Raw genomic sequence first — 17,561 nt, 5'->3', positions numbered from 1 at the left:
GCCAAACTATGAGAAGCCAGAAGGCCGGGCAATAGCATTTGTTCTGTGCGAGTGCTATGATTAAAGGCATTGAGAGCACACGGACCACATTGGCTTAGTGTGGACTGGGTGACTGTGTGGTTGGAGGGAACCTGCATTCCTAAGTGGAATTTCTTGTCAGGTAAGTCCAGTTTTAGTCTTTCTCGGCCACTCTGCATTTCACACTGTTGTGGGCGTAAGTCCTGGAGCCATGATCTCTCTACTTTGAGTGAGATTATCACAGGCATTAGAAATTAAGTATCCTCTATAGCCAGGAATATTTGGCAAAGCTTGTGGTGTAGGCTAAGCAAATCAACATTTATCAAGGTACCAAATAACTCTGACAGATAGCCGGAGGGGCATTTGATGGTGAGATGATCATTTGTCACAATAAAAACTCGAGCCTTGACCTGGCCTCCATCCCAATCAGGGTTGGGGCAAGACCGACAAGGACGGATGAAAGAAGAGGAACAAGGAATGCCTAAAGGCATTCCTGGGTTTCACTAGGTTTGGCTTGAGACTGATCCAAGCTGACAAAATTGGGAGTTGCCTTATAACTATGTCAGGAAGAGAGTGGCTCTTAGGCACACTAGGTGAATCCAGGACTTCCGCTGAGGTGGCATGACCCTGAACTTTACGGGGGAGGGCAACAGCCCATCTACTTCTGCAAGTGCAACAGTGATTATTTGCATGTCCTGTGTGTCTAGTATGCTCCCTCACAGGAGCAGGTCGTCAGTGTAGTGCTATAAGTGGGTGCCTGGGGACAGCCGAGTCCAATTAGAGTTCTGCCAGTATTGGTGATGTGTGATGGTTGAACCTCTAAGATATCCCATGGGCAACTGAGTAAAGGTGTATTGTGCTCCTTTGAAAGTGATTAACTGTTGAATTCACCTTTCTGGGTGGATGCGATTGAAAGGTTGTTGAAATAGACACTGAATAGGATATATAGAACGGCAAAACATTTGCCAGTGGACAACTGAATGGCTTCATTCATTTCAATTACGTGAGTATAGGGGCTTTAATGGATGGGACCAAGGTAGCAGTAACCTACCATGAGCTGCCATTCCTCTGATCATTCTTTTTTTTTTACAGTAGGCTTCATGCCCAGTGCTGAGTCCGATGCAGGGCTTGAACTCATGACCCTGAGATCAAGACCTGAGTGGAGATCAAATCAGATGTTTAACTGACTAAGCCACCCAGATGCCCTACCTTTGAGGATTCTTTTATAATTTATAATTTATTATTTTTTAACATTTATTCATTTTTGAGAGACAGAGAGAGGCAGAGTGTGAGTGGGGGAGGGTCAGAGAGAGACGGAGACACAGAATCTGAAACAGGCTCCAAGCTCTGAGCTGTCAGCACAGAACCTGACATGGGGCTCAAAGCCATGAACCGTGAGATCATGACCTGAGCCAAAGTCAGACATTTAACCAACTGAGCCACCCAGGCGCCCCTGAACTACACTTTAAACAGGCTTTTTTTTTTTTTTTTTTTGGTGTGAATTATATCTGAATTTATTTTTATTAATTAAAACAAAGTTAATGTTTAGTTTGAGAGAGAGAGCAGGAGAGGGGCAGAGAGAGAGAGACAGAGAGAGAATCTGAAGCAGGCTCCAGGCTGTCAGCACAGAGCCTGATGCGGGGCCCAAACCCACATACTGCAAGATCATGACCAAGCTGAAGTTAGACGCCTAACTGACTGAGCCACCCAGGAGCCCCTTTTTAACGTTTATTTTTGAAGAGAGAGAGAGAGGACGAACTAGTGAGCATGAGTGGGGAAGGGGCAGACAGCGAGGGAGACCGAGGATTTAAAGCAGGTTCTGCGCTGACAGCACAGAGCCCGATGTGGGTCTCAAACTCACAAACCCTGAGATCATGACCTGAGCCAAAGTCAGACCCTCTCCGACTGAGCTACCCTGCCCCCCCCCACCCCTGAGGACTCTTAAGTATCTACTGTGCTTTCTCAGATGTAAACAAAATTGGTTACTTCCTACTCCAAGTCAATGAACCGTATCTAATTTGTATATTAAACATATTTTTTGGGGCGCCTGGGTGGCGCAGTCGGTTAAGCGTCCGACTTCAACCAGGTCACGATCTCGCGGTCCCTGAGTTCGAGCCCCGCGTCAGGCTCTGGGCTGATGGCTCAGAGCCTGGAGCCTGTTTCCGATTCTGTGTCTCGCTCTCTCTCTGCCCCTCCCCCGTTCATGCTCTGTCTCTCTCTGTCCCAAAAATAAATAAACGTTTAAAAAAAAAAAAAAATTAAAATAAATAAATAAATAAATAAACATATTTTTTGATAGATCTTCAAAATGATTTCTGGCCCCTTATCAGTTTTTCTCTTATTTAGTTGATTCAATTGTTTTGCCTATTGACTCTTGTCTACCCCTTCCTTTCGTTATTTCACCTTTGAACTTACTTTAAAATTTTCATTCACATACATGAGGATCATCACACAAATACGTTTCACCCCTGCCAGATGCCTGCAGAGAGCCGTGATTATAGCTAGAAAGATCTGTTCCCTGAGCTCCACCCCTGTGCCGGAGGTAAGGGGACAGCAGACTATTATCTTCTCCAAACATCAGTGCTACTTCCACTTCTTCTTGTTACAAAACATACCAGATACAGACAACTGAAACGTGAGAGACTGCAATAAACCTTAAGTTTATATGCACCATAAAACTTTAGAAATTAGGGGCTAAGGTCTGCTCCTCAGTTAAATATGGGTGATAATATCGAGAATGTGGGGAGCATAGTAACACTTTAAACTATAAACATTTCCTCTGAATGTTTTCAAATTTGTTGAAATTCTCCAATCATTTTATAGAACCCGAAGCTGAGAATTACATTGGATTACTTACAGTTTTTCTGTCAACAAGAACATACAAACTTCCAGAGGGTTTAGAATAAAAACAGGCTTTGACCCTGAAATAAACCGCTGGCAAATTGCACCTCAACTGTTAATTTGCATTCTTTCTGATCCTTTGTGAGAAAACATTTTCAAAGTTTGACTTTTTTCCAAGAATTTCCTGTACTTCAGATATCTTTCCTGCTTTGTTTTGTTTCTTGAACAACTGAAGTATCTAACTGCACTATTGTCAATATGATACATCTTCCGTTATGTTTCCAATGAAATGTTTGGTTTTAGGGATGTTAAGCATGTATCAAAACATTAAAGTATACTCTGAACTATGTGCGGTTTATGTGTTGCCAATAACACCTCTATTAAACAAGTCTTCCAAACCTGTCGCTTCCTAAATCGTTTTACTGTGTTTTATCATCATCAGCGCTCTACAGGTTACATGAGGCCGCTGGCTCAGGATGGCGGAAACAGTGCTGCGCCTCTAGCAACTCTCCCCGACTGTGCTCGGTGACATCACACTGGCGGTCTGAAATCAGCCACAGTGGGAGTACTTACCCCAGAGAACTTGAAAGACACTGCGAACCAGGACTACGCTGTATTATTGAAAGCCTAGATTGAAGAATATGTTGGAGAATATGTAAATAATGCAGATTAAACTTAAAAAGTGTGTGTGGGGGGGTGGTCATTACATTGTATACAGCAGGAAAGCACCCAAGGAACAAAAACAAGCAAAAGATAGAAACAGACATTTTATCAAGAAGATCTACAGATTGCAAATAAAAGAGAAAAATGTTCAACATCATAAATCCTTAAGGAAATGCAATTAAAATGACTGCTTGCTTATTAAATGGGTAAATTCCAAAGACTGAACGAAAAGACTGATACCACGTACTGGCAAGGATGTGAAAGAACTGGGACTCTCATGCACTCCTGGTGGGTATGCAAAAGCAAACGATCATTTTAGATCAGTCTGGCGGTTTCTTTAGAAGTTAAACATTCACTTACCCTATGACTCAGGCATTTTACTTTGAGTGACTAACACAAGAGAAGTGAAAAATACATACATACATACATACAAATGTTCCAGCAGTTTTATTTTCAATAGCTAAAACGAGGTACCTAAAAGACTCCTGAAAGATGAATGGATAAACAAATGGTATATCCATAGAAAAGATGTTACACAGCAATAAAAAGAGTGAAATACTTATATAAACATCACTGAAGAATCTCAAAATAATTACAAATCATAAATCAAACAAGAAAAAAAAATTTTATGACGCAGATAATAGAAAATCCTAGAAAATACAAACTAATTTATTATAAATGAAGGGAAGTCAGTGGTTGCCTGGACAGGGGAAAGACAGATCAGAAACATGAGGTACACTAGGGGTGATGGACGTGTTCATTATGATTATGATGAGGTTCTGTGGGTTTATGCGTATGTCAAAACTTAACTGTACACCTCAAATAGGTGCAATATATTGCATGTCAACTATACCTGAATAAAGTTCTACAAAAGAGTTTAAAAAAAAAAACACACCCTTAGATCTTCCACTTTTTTCATAAAATTAGGTTTGGCGGCCCTATGTTGACTCTATCTCTTGCCTGATGACCTTGGGAAAGCAGACTTGCCTTTAGTGGTAGCAAATATTTATGAGCAGTTAAATGTATTCCACCTGAGTCAACAAGAATGCTGGCTCAGTCACAGAGCCACATCAACAGATTAAGGGACCTCCTTTCTCCGTAAGCCTATTTTCCTACCTGCGTAGAAATGGCCTTTGGGTGAACCTACCAGAACACCTATGGGAATCCACAAAACCAATAGATTTTCTTCGACAAAGACCTCAGCTGCAAAGATGCATGTACCTGGAGGTCCTGAGGATTTGTGCACACTAACACTGCAGATTCACAGTCATCGGAGCATTCTGATACAATTTTAGAAGGGGCATGTCCCGTCTACTTAGCTGCAGTCCCCTCCACTGCAGTGTTTCTGTACCAATTACAGTTGCCCCAGGGCCCTGTATTCTTACCATGACACTAGCCTAGTGAATTCTGGGTATCAGGGCACATGGATCCTTTGTAGGACTCGGGCAGAGAATTCCATCAACACTGAGCATTATGGGACATCCACCGTGAAAAAGAAAAACAATTCATGTTGTTCTCAGAAGCACTGGATGCTGTGAACCTCCTGACTCTTCACTGTTCTGAGCCCACCAAAAAATCCCGATACCCAGTCCCCAAATTAAGACAAGGCCCTGCAGTCTTTCCTAGGAGACCTTGGGCAACAGCATAAATTAGGCCAAAGCTGGAAAGAGAGCTATATTCTTTCATCAAACTGTCATCTCTGAGGCACACAAAGTACTGGGAACCCCATGACAGCGGTTCACTCCTTAATGCTGGCAGAGCCAGGTGTTTTCAAATTACCTCACACAGTGCATAGAACCCCAAGATCAAAGGTGGCTTAAGCAATAGTGTCTTTTTTTTTTTTAATGTTTTATTTAGTTTTGAGACATAAGAGAGACAGAGCATGAGCAGGGAAGGGGCAGAGAGAGAGGGAGACACAGAATCCGAAGCAGGCTCCAGGCTCTGAACTGTCAGCACAGAGCCTGATGTGGGGCTTGAACTCACAAACCGCGAGATCATGACCTGAGTCGAAGTCAGACGCTTAACCAACTGAGCCACCCAGGCGCCCCAGCAATAATGTCTTCATTATTGAAAAATCCAAAGCAGTATGAGGCAGGGAATTCCCAGGTTGGTGACTTGGAAGATAGGAAAATCCAAGGTGAGTGTCACACAAAACTAACACATTGAAAATGCAGTCCTTCTCGGCAAGTTACTGGCAGAACTCAGATTGGGTCCACTGGGCCCAAACTGGGTCAGGGCCATGCCCTAACTTCTACAAGAGAAGAGAATGAAGACCCTATAAGGGCTAAGACTAATCATGATTTCCTCCAGCAAAGGGGGGAGCTTCCCTGAGCACGCTGTGGTGGTAACTGATGCACACTGTGTGAACCTGCTGAGTGGTAGAGAGGACAAAACTCTCCCACAGAAACCGGCAGTGACATAAATCTGGCAAAAGCCCTGGACAGGTTAGAAAGTGTAACACAGCTCCTTATAGATTCTCACATACTTGGATCTCCCCACTATGAATTTTCAGACATATAGGCTTAAATTTGCCAGATGGCTTCTTCACAACTTCCCTCTTCCAGTGTAATTATCTAAAAGGAAACCACATGTCCCTGTACACCTAAGTCCTTTCTCTAGTATGGAATCTCTGGTGTTGAATGAAGTCAGATTTGGAGCTAAAGGATTTCCCACATTCTCTGCACTCAGTAGGCCTCTTGCCAGTGTGAACTCTCCGGTGTTGAATGAGGCTGGAGCTTTGGCTAAAGGATTTTCCGCATTCCCCACACTCATAAGGCCTTTCTCCAGTGTGAACTCTCAGGTGTTTGACAAGGTTAGATTTACAGCTAAAGGACTTTCCACATTCACTGCACTCAATAGGCCTTTCTCCAGTGTGAACTCTCCAGTGGTTCTTGAGGTTGGAGCTATGGCTAAAAGATTTTCCACATTCCCCACACTCATAAGGCCTTTCTCCTGTGTGGACTTTCCGATGTGAACTGAAGCTGGAACTTTGCTTAAAGGATTTCCCACATTTAGTGCACTCATAAGGCCTTTCTCCAGTGTGAAGTCTTCTGTGGTGAATGAGGCTGGAGCTTCGGCTAAAGGATTTCCCACATTCGCCGCACTGATGAGGCCTTTCTCCAGTGTGAACTCTCCTGTGGTAAATGAGACTGAAGTTTTGGCTAAAGGACTTCCCACATTCACTGCACTCATAAGGCCTTTCTCCAGTGTGAACTCTCTGATGTTGAATGAGGTTGGACCTTTGACTGAAGGATTTTCCACATTCCCTGCACTCATAAGGTTTCTCTCCAGTGTGAACTTTCCTATGGCTATTGAGGCTGTAGCTTTGGCTAAAGGATTTCCCACATTCACTGCACTCATAGGGCCTTTCTCCGGTGTGAACCCTCCGATGTATAATGAAACTGGAGTAGTAGGTAAAGAATTTCCCACATTCACTGCATTCATAAGGTCTTTCTCCAGTATGGACTTTCTGGTGCTGGATGAGGTTACATCTTCGGGTACAGGCTTTTCCACATTTGCCACATTCATAAAGCCCTTCTCTAGTGAGGACTCTCTGATCCTGAGCAAGTGTGTCTGTGCAGCTGAAGGCTTTCTTGCATTCTCCACAGTGGTGACGACTTTTTCCATTGTGAAAGATAGCCTCGCACTCATTGTTCAGCTTCTCCCCAGTGTGAGTGACCTGTTGTTGGAGAAATCCCATGCTGGTTAAGAAGTCCTTCCCTGTCTCCTCACAGGTAAGGGGCTTCTCTGACACATGGACTGTACAGCTCTTTATAAACGAGGCTCTGTCCACATAACTTCTGAAGGGAACCTCTCTAGTGTGCTGCCCCTCGTACTGTTGAAGGTTGGCAGCTAAACAGAATTGTTTCCCACATGTATATGGTTTTTCCCCAGGATAAGTTTCCTGGTGCTCAGCCAAGCGCAGAATGTTTCTCAAGATCGGACCGTGCATCTCAAAGGGCTGGGCCTTCTGGGGAGATGAATCTGCCTCAAGAGTCCTGATCTGTGACACTCCTACAGAAATGCTCTCTTCCAAAGGTACATCCTCATCGTCCACTCCGTGCCCACAACCTGAAAGCACAGAAGTGTTCTGATGAAGTACAAGTTGACATTACTGGGAAGGAGGAAGACCCATCACAAAGGTACATCTGACACACTAAAGAACCAGAATATAGAACTCTTTTCAGGCAAAGGAAGTTGGGATTAGGTTTTGGACACAGCTGCTTTGCACTACTGGAATGCCAAGGTCGCAGAATTGGGAAGGCCTCACTAGGCACAGCATATAAGGAAACGGTTGGGCCAGGGGTGAAACACGTTCTACTTGTTCTACTTGTTCTACTGTCAATGTCTTTTAGCTGGATTACATCTACTGGGGACACGTGATGCTGTGCAGAGGTCTATGTCCATATGTAGGAAAATATGACTGTAAGAAAGTAACTGGTTTTCAAGAATTATTAAAAGATATGTGCAGGGGCGCCTGGGTGGCGCAGTCGGTTAGGCGTCCGACTTCAGCCAGGTCACGATCTCGCGCTCCGTGAGTTCGAGCCCCGCGTCAGGCGCTGGGCTGATGGCTCAGAGCCTGGAGCCTGTTTCCGATTCTGTGTCTCCCTCTCTCTCTGCCCCCTCCCCCATTCATGCTCTGTCTCTCTCTGTCCCAAAAATAAATAAACGTTGGGAAAAAAAAAAAAATTAAAAAAAAAAAAAAAAAGATATGTGCATACTTTAGAATACGACAATGCTGGAAAGCACTGTGGAGAGAGGAGTGTGAAGAATGAGTGAGAAAAAAGGTCCAGAGAAGTAGGCATTAGTCCAGGACTGAAGAAAGAATAAAAATGACATCAGCAGGGGCGCCTGGGTGGCTCAGTCAGTCTGACTTCAGTTCAGGTCATGATCTCACAGCTCGTGAGTTCGAGCCCCGCGTCGGGCTCTATGCTGACAGCTGGGACCCTGGAGTCTGCTTTGGATTCTGTGTCTCCCTCTCTCTCTGCCCCTCCCCCACTCGCACTCTGTCTCTCTCGCTCTCAAAAATAAATAAAACATTTTTAAAAATGACATCAGCAAAGGTCGAGAATGGAGATGGCAAGATGGAAGTGAGTTGTGGCCACCAGCAATGGCACCAAAACACAAGTCAAATATGATAGGTTCCTGGTGTCATCTGAACACAGCTCTGATATCACACTCTCCCCCAGCTGTCATTCAACTGAGTCAGGCCCTCTCTGGGCCCATCTCATGGAGACTGGAGCTATGTCCATCCTGGGAAGCACAGAGGACTCCTCCCCTAGCCCCAGCTGAGTAAGAGACCTGGAAGAGCCCAGCAAGAGACCTGGAAGATCCAAATCCTAAGGGAAAGACAGGACGGGTCAGTGGCCAATAGTGGCCTGGAACAACTCGGCAGACAACCGGTCACAGGAAAGATACTACAAAAAGTACCTGCAGGCCCAGCTAGAGGGAAGATGGTGGGACGACAAGCACCAGGAACCTGTCTCTTCACTGGACCACAAAGGCACTGACAGAATCAATCTGATATAACTATATTGCAACTCTAGAGTCTAGTGAAGGCTTACACTATGCTAAGTTGCTTTAATTGCTCAATCTCAGCTCTTGGCATTGTATAGGTTATCCACCTCCCAACTCCTCCAGCTCTGAGCCCCAGAGCAGGCAGCCATACACATATTCTGCAGCAGCTTGCTAGAGCCAGGGTGGGCAATAGGGACCCCTTCCTCCAGGCACCACAGATCTGTGCCCAAACTGCTTCTAATGACTGGAGGTGCGACGACAGATGGGCAGCCATTGTTGCAAAGCCTCTCCCTCACTGGCTAAAATGATTTTACAGGGGATTTAAAGGACAGACATCTATCCCCTCTACTCCCCTCCCTTCATCATGTTTCTCTTATTCCCCTTTTGGGAAGCAAAAATTCATGGACTAGGATGTTCAAAATCAATCACATATATGGGGGAATATAGAAAATCATCATACATGCCCAGGGAAAGGCACAGTCTCAGAAAAAAACAGAGAAGACCTTAAGTTTATACCTCAGATTGATCTCCAGCACAGCACCCCACGACCATTAAACAAACAAAAAGCAACCTCCAGGGGCGCCTGGGTGGCGCAGTCGGTTAAGCGTCCGACTTCATCCAGGTCACGATCTCGCGGTCCGTGGGTTCGAGCCCCGCGTCAGGCTCTGGGCTGATGGCTCAGAACCTGGAGCCTGTTTCCGATTCTGTGTCTCCCTCTCTCTCTGCCCCTCCCCCGTTCATGCTCTGTCTCTCTCTGTCCCACAAATAAATAAAAAAAAACATTGGAAAAAAAAATTAAAAAAAAAAAAAAAAAAAAGCAACCTCCAAATGTCCAGTTTTTAACAACAATAACAAATCACATGACATACAAAGCAACAGGAAAGTTTAGCACATTCTAAGGGAAAAAAATTCAAGAGAAATTGTCCTTGTGAAAGACCACATTGTGTACTTATTAGACAAAGACTTTAATTTTTTTTTGATGTTTTTATTATTTACTTTTGACAGAGAGAGAGAGAGAGAGAGAGCGAGCACACACAAGCAGGGGAAAGGCAGAGAAAGATGGAGACACAGAATCCAAAGCAGGCTCCAGGTTCTGAACTGTCAGCACAGCACCTGACACAGAGCTTGAGCCCACCAACCACAAGATCATGACCTGAGCCAAAGTCGGATGCTTAACCGACTGAGCCACCCAGGTGCCGCAATTAGACAAAGACTTCAAAACAACTGTCTAAAAGATGCTCAAAGAGCTTAAAAAAAAAAAAAAATGTGGACAACGTCAAGAAAATGTTGCATGACCAAAACAGAAATATTAATAGAGATAGGGAACATAAAAAACAATCAAAAAGATATTCTGGGACTTAAAAGTAGAATAACTGAATGAAAGAAGTCACTAGAGGGATACAAAAGCAGCTCTGAGTAGGCAGAAGAAACAATCAGTGAACCTGAAGATAGTGAATCTGAGGAAAAGAAAGAAAAAGCATCGACCAGGAGCGAACAGAACAAAAGAACCTGTGGGATGCCATCACTAGACCAATATATGCAATGTATTAGTCTAGAAGAAAAAGAGAGAAACGAAAGGACACAGAGCTTATTTGAAGAAATAATCCCTGAAAACTTCCCAAATCTGATGGAAGAGACAAATATTAACATCTGAGAGGCTCAGTGAACTCCGACCAGGATAAACTCTAAGGCTCACACTTGGCTCATTATAAACAAAGTGTCAAAAGCCAAAGGCAAAGAGAGAATCTTAAAAGCAGCAATACAGAAGTGATTATCACATACAAGGGATCGCCAATAAGATGATCAAATTTCTAATCAGAATCCACTGAGGCCAGAGGCAGTGGGTTGCTATATTCAAGTGTTGAAATAAAAAGTGGTCAACCAGAATTCTATAACCAGCAAAACATCCTCCAAAAATGACACAGTAATTGAGACCTTGCAGATACATAAAAGCCAAGGGAGTTCTTTACTACTAGATGTGTCCTGCAAGAAATGCTAGAGGTGGTCCTTCAGGTTGAAATGAAAGGACACTAGATGGTAACTCAAAGCCACCTGACCAAATCAAGATCTCTGTTAAATTAAATACAGACAATTACAAGAGCTAATTGTGTTGTAACTTAACATTTAAGAGATTAATCCATACATAATAATTACTGGTCTAAATTTTTGGACATACAACATATAAAGATGTAATTCTGTGACATCAACAACTACCAGGGACAAATCTGTATAGAAGAAGAATTTTAAAAAATATGATTGAAGCTAAGCTGACATAAATTCATACTCTGTGTTATAATTTTAGCACATTAGATATAACCCCATGGTTAACTTAGAGAGAGAGAGAGACAGAGAGACAGAGAGAGAGAGAGAGAGGTCCAGAAAGTACACACACACACAAAACACCCAAATTAAAATATTTCACTACAAAAATATCATCTGAACAGAAAAGAGAGTAATGCAGGAAATGAGGGACAAAAAAGCTATAAGGCATACAGAAAACAAACAGCAGAATGACAGAGGTCCCTCCTCATCAGTAATTACTATAAATCTAAATAGATTACACTCTGCAAACAAAAGACAAAACTGGTAGAATGGATAAGAACATGATCCAACTATATGCTGCTTGTAAGACACCCACTTTACACCCAAAGACATGAATAAAAGTTGAAAGTGAAACCTTGGAAAAACACATTCCATGTGAACAGTAATCCAAAGACAGTAGGGGTGGCTATACCAATACCAGAAATAGAGACTTTACATCGAAAATGGTTATAAGACAAAGAAAGACACTGTATTAATAAAAGATTCAATATGTAAGAAAATATAATAGGGGCTCCTGGGTGGTTCAGTTGGTTAAGCGTCTGACTTCGGCTCAGGTCATGATCTCACAGTCTGTGAGTTCGAGCCACGTGTCAGCACAGAGCTGCTGCCTGCTGAGATGCAGCACAGAGCACGAAGCCTGCTCCAGATTCTGTCTCCCTCTCTCTGCCCCTCCCCCGCTCACACCTGTCTCTTTCTCTCTCTCAAAAGTAAGTAAACATTAAAAAAAATTTTTTAAAGAAAATAAAACACAAATATGTAACAATTATAAACATTTATGTACCTATGACCAAATAAAGATCTCTGCTAAATTACAGACCATCAAAACCTATGAAGCAAAAACTGACACTTTACAAGAGAAATAGACAGTTCTAAAATAATAGTTGGAGACATTAATGCCCACTCTCGATAATATAGAATAAACACACAGAAGTAAGGAGATAGAGGACGTGAACAACACCATAAACCAACTAGATCTAGCAGAATAAACAGAATGCACTACCCAAGAGCGAAAGAATATACATTCTTCTCAACTGCACAGGGGGCATTTTCCAGGATAAACCATATGCTCAGCTGCAAATTAAGTGTCATTGGATTTAAAAAGACAGAAATCACACAAAGCATCTTTTCAACCATAATGGGATAAAGTTAGAAATCAAAAACTGAAGTAAAACTGGAAAATTCACTAACCTATGGAAATTAAATCATTTTTAAACAACCAATGGGTCAAAGAAGAATCACAAGGGAAATCAGAAAATATGCAGAGACAAATGAAAATGGAAACACAGTATTAGCAAAAATTATGTGAAGCAGCAAAAGCAGCACTAAGAGGGAAATTTATAGCTACAAACACTTATATTAAAAAAGCAGAAAGGGGCACCTGGGTGGCTCAGTTGGTTAAGCATCCCACTTTGGCTCAGGTCGTGATCTCACAGCTTGTGGGTTCAAGCCCTGTGTCAGGTTCTGTGCTGACAACTCGGAGCCTGGAGCCTGCTTCTGACTCTGTCTCTCTCTCTCTCCTTCTCTCTCTGCCCCTCCCCCACTAGCTCACATGCTCTCTCTCTCAAAAAAATACACTTAAAAAAAAAAGATCTCAAATCAACAGCCTAACTTTACAACTTAAAGATCTACAAAAAGAGCAAAGAAACCCAATGCTAGCAGAAAAAAAATAATAAAGATTAGAGCTGAGATAAATAGAGATAAGAAACACATGAAAGAAAAAAAAATTGACAAAACTGAAAGCTGGTTCTTTCAAAATGCTATCAAAATTGACAAATGGGGCACGTGGCTGGCTCAGGTGGAGCAAGTGACTCTTGACCTCAGGGTTGTGAGTTTGAGCTCCATGCTCGGTTTAGAGATTACTTAAAAATAAAATCTAAAGGGTGCCTGGGTGGGTCAGTTGGTTAAGCATCTGACTCTTGATTTTGGCTCAGGTCCTGATCTCATAGTTCATGAGATCAAGCCCCGCATTGGGCTCTGTACTGATAACAAGAAACCTGCTTGGGATTTTTTCTCTCCCTTGCTCTCCACCCCTCCCCCACTCTCTCTCTCAAAATAAATAAATAAACTTAAAAAAAATAACTAACTAAATAAATAAAATCTTTAAAAGTTGACAAACTTTACCCTAGAATGGCAAAAAAGAAAGAAAAAAAAAAAAGGAAGACTGAAAATGGTAAAATAAAAAATTATCATGGGGACATTATTACCAGTTCAACAGGAATAAAATAGATTATAAAAGAGTACTAGTAAGGAGACTGAATCACTAAGCAAAAACCTCCTAACAAAGAAAAGTCCTGGACTTGATGGCTTCACTGGTGAGTTCTACCAACCACACTTAATGAAGAAATAACACCTATCTTTATCAAAAACAGACAAAGTCACTACAAGGAAACTACAGACCAATATAATTGATTCATCAATGCAAAAAAAATCATTAACAAAATACTAGCAAACTGAAATCAGCAGCACAGGAAAGGATTATACACCACAAACTACTGGGACTTATTTCTAGAATGCAAGGATGGTTCAACATATGAAAATTAATCATTAAAATACATCCTATTACAGAATGAGGAAAAAATTATATGATCATCTCAACTGATGCACAAAAAGCATCTATCAAAATTTTAACACCCTTTGATGATGCAAACAGTCAGCAAACTAAGAACAGAAGAAAACTACCTTACCATAATAAAAGAAAAAGATTAAAACCCATGGCTAATATGGTGAACGCTTTTCCTCCAAGATCAGGAAGAAGAAAATTATACAAAATGGTATTGGAAGTTCTAGACAGAAGGGGAAAAAAAAGAGGAAAGTCATCCAAAAGGAAAGGAAGAAGTAAAATTATCTTTGCTTATGAGTACATGATACACAGAAAACTAGGCCTAAAGGTTTAAAAAATGTTCAGAATAAATGAATTCAACAAAACAACAGGACAAATAGAACATAAAAAAATCCAGCTGCATTTCTATACACTAACAATAAACAATCTAAAAAGGATACTAAAAACAATTCCACTTATAATAGTATCAAAAGAATAACATACTTAGAAATTAACTAAACCAAGGAAGTAAAAAATTTGAACACAATAAAGTACAAAACACTGGTAAAAGAAATTGAAGAAAATATTAATAAATGGGAATACATCCATATTTATGGATTAAAGATTTAATACTGTTAAGATGTCAAATACTACTCAAAACCATCTACAGAGTCAATGCAATCTCTATCAAAATTCCAATTTTTTTTGTAGTAATGGAAAAATTCACATGGAGCGATGCCTGGGTGGCTCAGTTAAGTTTCTGACTCTTGATTTCAGCTCAGGTCATGATCTCACAGTTTGTGACTTTGAGCCCGGCACGGGACTCTGTGCTGACAGCATGGAGCTTACTTGGGATTCTCTCTCCCCCTCTCTCTGCCCCTCCCCCACTCACACCCTAACTCTCTCTCTCTCAAATAAATAAATAAAAACTTTTCAAAATAAACAAAAAAGAAAAAAAAAATCTCAAGGACACCAAACAGCCAAAACAATCTTAAAAAAGACTAAAGCTGGCAGAGTCATACTTCTTAATTAAAATTTTACTGCAAAGCTACAGTAGTCAAAACAGTGTGATACTGGCATAAAGACAAATACAGTCCAATGGAATAAACACTCCAGAAATAAACTCTTGCACATATGGTCAACCGATTTTCCACAAGGAGGCCAAGACCATTCTAGACCATTCAGTGGGGAAGATCCATGAGGCTACCATCAAAACTACTGATCCTGAATCCTTCCCTGTGAGGGTTTAAAGCAGCAGGTATTGGGGCAATAAAGGAAGAGAAATGGGTATGCACTCAGTCCAGCTCTAGTAACCACAGCACCCAGCCAGGGAATCGGGAAGGCCCAGTACCCATCGTTCAGATGCGAGACCAAGCTGTGCTTGGAAGGGAGAAAGGCAGGGCCCCGCCTACGGCACAGGGGTGGGTGTGAGGGCCTTACCTAGTGAGGATGTGAGCGCAAAGTTCTCCAGCATCACATCGTGGTACAGGCATCTCTGATCCTCATCCAGGAGATCCCACTCCTCCCAGGAGAAATATAGGGCCACGTCCTCAAAAGTAACACTTCCCTGCCAAGATAGAGACAGATGAACCACAAATGGCCTCACTCCTGCAGACCCGTAATCTCCATCCCAACACATTTATCCCATGTTCACCCTCCTCCCAAGATCCACAATGAGACGAGATACCAGACTCTGGGATCACTGCTGTCTGCTTCTTCCTTATACTCCCACTAATCGCTGTGTTCACTCTGCGCCCCACTCTGCAAGTGTGTTAAGCTGGAGTGTGTTAGGACCTAGATTAGACGCCAGACCTTCCATCTCCTCCAGATAGATGTCTAACTTCGCAGGCAGTCATTCCAAGCTTGACTGGCGGCCTGCCACGCTTGGCTCTCACCAGAAAGAAAGGAGGAGCCTAATTCCCCCGAGCCTCACCTCCAAGCAGTTCCACATCATGACACCTGTTTCGTAATGAGCTTCCGCATCTCTTTCCTTGGATGGCCCCGTATGGGAATCTCACCATATAAACCCCGGCCTAGGCGCCACCCTGAGCTAGAATTCTTCAGGGTCCCCAACCCAAGGGCTGGGGGAATGGCAGGTGAAGAGTCACAGGACACCACAAATCTGGACCAAATGTGCGGCAGGGCCAGTGAGGGACTGATACACCTGCACTTACCTGTGGAGGCTCCCAAAGCACTTCTGCAACCACGGAAACCTGTGGGAAGAGGCGAGTCTTTGAGGGACGGAACCCTGGCGATTTTCCAGGGGGGGGCTTTCTATCCCGGGCTGACTGGTCGGCTTCTGGGCCGGCTCTCGCCGGCTGTGTGTCCTCGGAAAAAGACCTCCCTCTGCCTCAGTGCCCTCCTCGCCCCCTACAACCCGTTCTACTGAGCAGACGTTGGAGAACATCTCGAACCCACGTCTCTCTTTTCCTCGCGATTCTCCATTGCTCTCAGGGCTCTAGGAAAGGAGCTTCAACCCCACAGCCCGCCACTCAACCCAAACCGTCTCCTGCGGCAGCAGGATGGACCCCAGGTTTCCGGGTGTTTCCGTTCAAACCCCCTGCAGCCCTTCCCCGGCAGCCCGCTCCCGCACCCCGTCACGCCGGCGCTCAGACACGGGGCCCCCGCCCGCGAGCGCCTCCCCCGCCCGGACACGGGGACCCGGGCCGCAGGGACGCGAGCAGGAGCCCCGCGCTCGGGCCTGGAGGGTCTGGGGGGCGGGGGGGGCGGGGAGGGTCAGGGGGCCGCGCGTTTACCTCAGCCGGGTCCCTGCGCGCGGCCGCCGCCATCGGACTCTGTGGGCGAAGAGATGACAGCTGAGCGACCCGGACGGTCACGGACTCCGCAGTGTCCAGGCCGGGCTCGCAGGCAGCGAAGTCCCCGACCCCAGACCAGCCTCCGTACAGCGGGGACGGAGCCTCCTCTCGTGCCTCCTGTGTCGGTCGCCTGGGTCCCAAGCCAGTGTTCCGCACCTTCCGACCGAGCCCGGAGACCCCAGAACCGCTAAAACGACCGCCACGGAAAAGGCGGAAGCCCCGCCTTAAGGCGATACGCCCTGCCGGAAGTGTCCCTTTTCTGGATTTTCATTGGGTTATTGCCCCTGCCGTTCAAAGCAGAGTTTTCAGGGTAATGTAGTCCCAACGGCAGGGGTTGCCGAACCCCAGAAAGTCTCAGAGAAGGGGTCGAGCAGCGTCGCGAGGCCTCTGGGAAGTGACACCCCCCCTATACTTCTAAGGTCGAGGAGCGACTTCATTTCTTCTTAACAGTGGCAGGCCAATTCCTGGGAGTGTGAACTGCACTTTAAGGTCAGGGCTACCGATCCCTGAAGTGTTTCCACGTTATTTCAGACTCTATGATAAGGCAACTCTAGTGATCATCGCTGGTAGCTGGAAGCGAGGAAACATTATCTTACTGCTCTTTACATGCCTGCAGCCTGAGGTGGGAAGGTCATTTTTGTGAGCTTCACTGGCTTGGGTCAGGGACAAAAAACAAAAAGACACACAGGACCAGGACAGAGAAAATAGAGGGTACTGGGCAGCTCTGAAGCGGGTTATCCTAGTGGGCTCTGGGCCTCTGGTCTTTGGTCCCTTCTTCCTGTTAGTCAGTGCTTGTGTCCAACTCAATGAGAAACACTTTTTTTTTTTTTAATTTTTTTTTTCAA

At 43.9% G+C, this 17,561-nt stretch overlaps 1 protein-coding gene across 3 annotated transcripts in view; it reads right to left on the bottom strand.

Moving 5' to 3' along the window:
* ZNF211 (zinc finger protein 211) overlaps positions 1–16,986 on the bottom strand; it is a 29,337-nt gene extending 12,351 nt beyond the window's left edge. Inside the window, exons 1-4 of one of the 3 annotated variants that reach the window (XM_025914895.2) lie at positions 16,657–16,950; positions 16,075–16,113; positions 15,341–15,467; positions 3,969–7,593 (exon numbers count right to left, since the gene is read on the bottom strand). In XM_025914895.2, coding sequence (XP_025770680.2) covers positions 6,125–7,593; positions 15,341–15,467; positions 16,075–16,113; positions 16,657–16,689 — 1,668 coding nt within the window. In that variant the 5' untranslated portion in view covers positions 16,690–16,950 and the 3' untranslated portion in view covers positions 3,969–6,124. Of the gene's footprint in view, positions 1–3,968; positions 7,594–15,340; positions 15,468–16,074; positions 16,114–16,656 lie in introns of those variants that run through there. The other 2 variants (XM_086688511.1, XM_086688510.1) reach the window with 2 other exon arrangements.
* Positions 16,987–17,561: the final 575 nt, after the last annotated feature.

This window comes from Puma concolor, chromosome E2 (genome assembly GCF_028749965.1).
Source record: "Puma concolor isolate L17-30 chromosome E2, mPumCon1.1.hap2, whole genome shotgun sequence".
In the NCBI taxonomy this organism is placed as follows: domain Eukaryota; kingdom Metazoa; phylum Chordata; class Mammalia; order Carnivora; family Felidae; genus Puma; species Puma concolor.
This window is presented reverse-complemented; position numbering and strand designations above follow the sequence as displayed.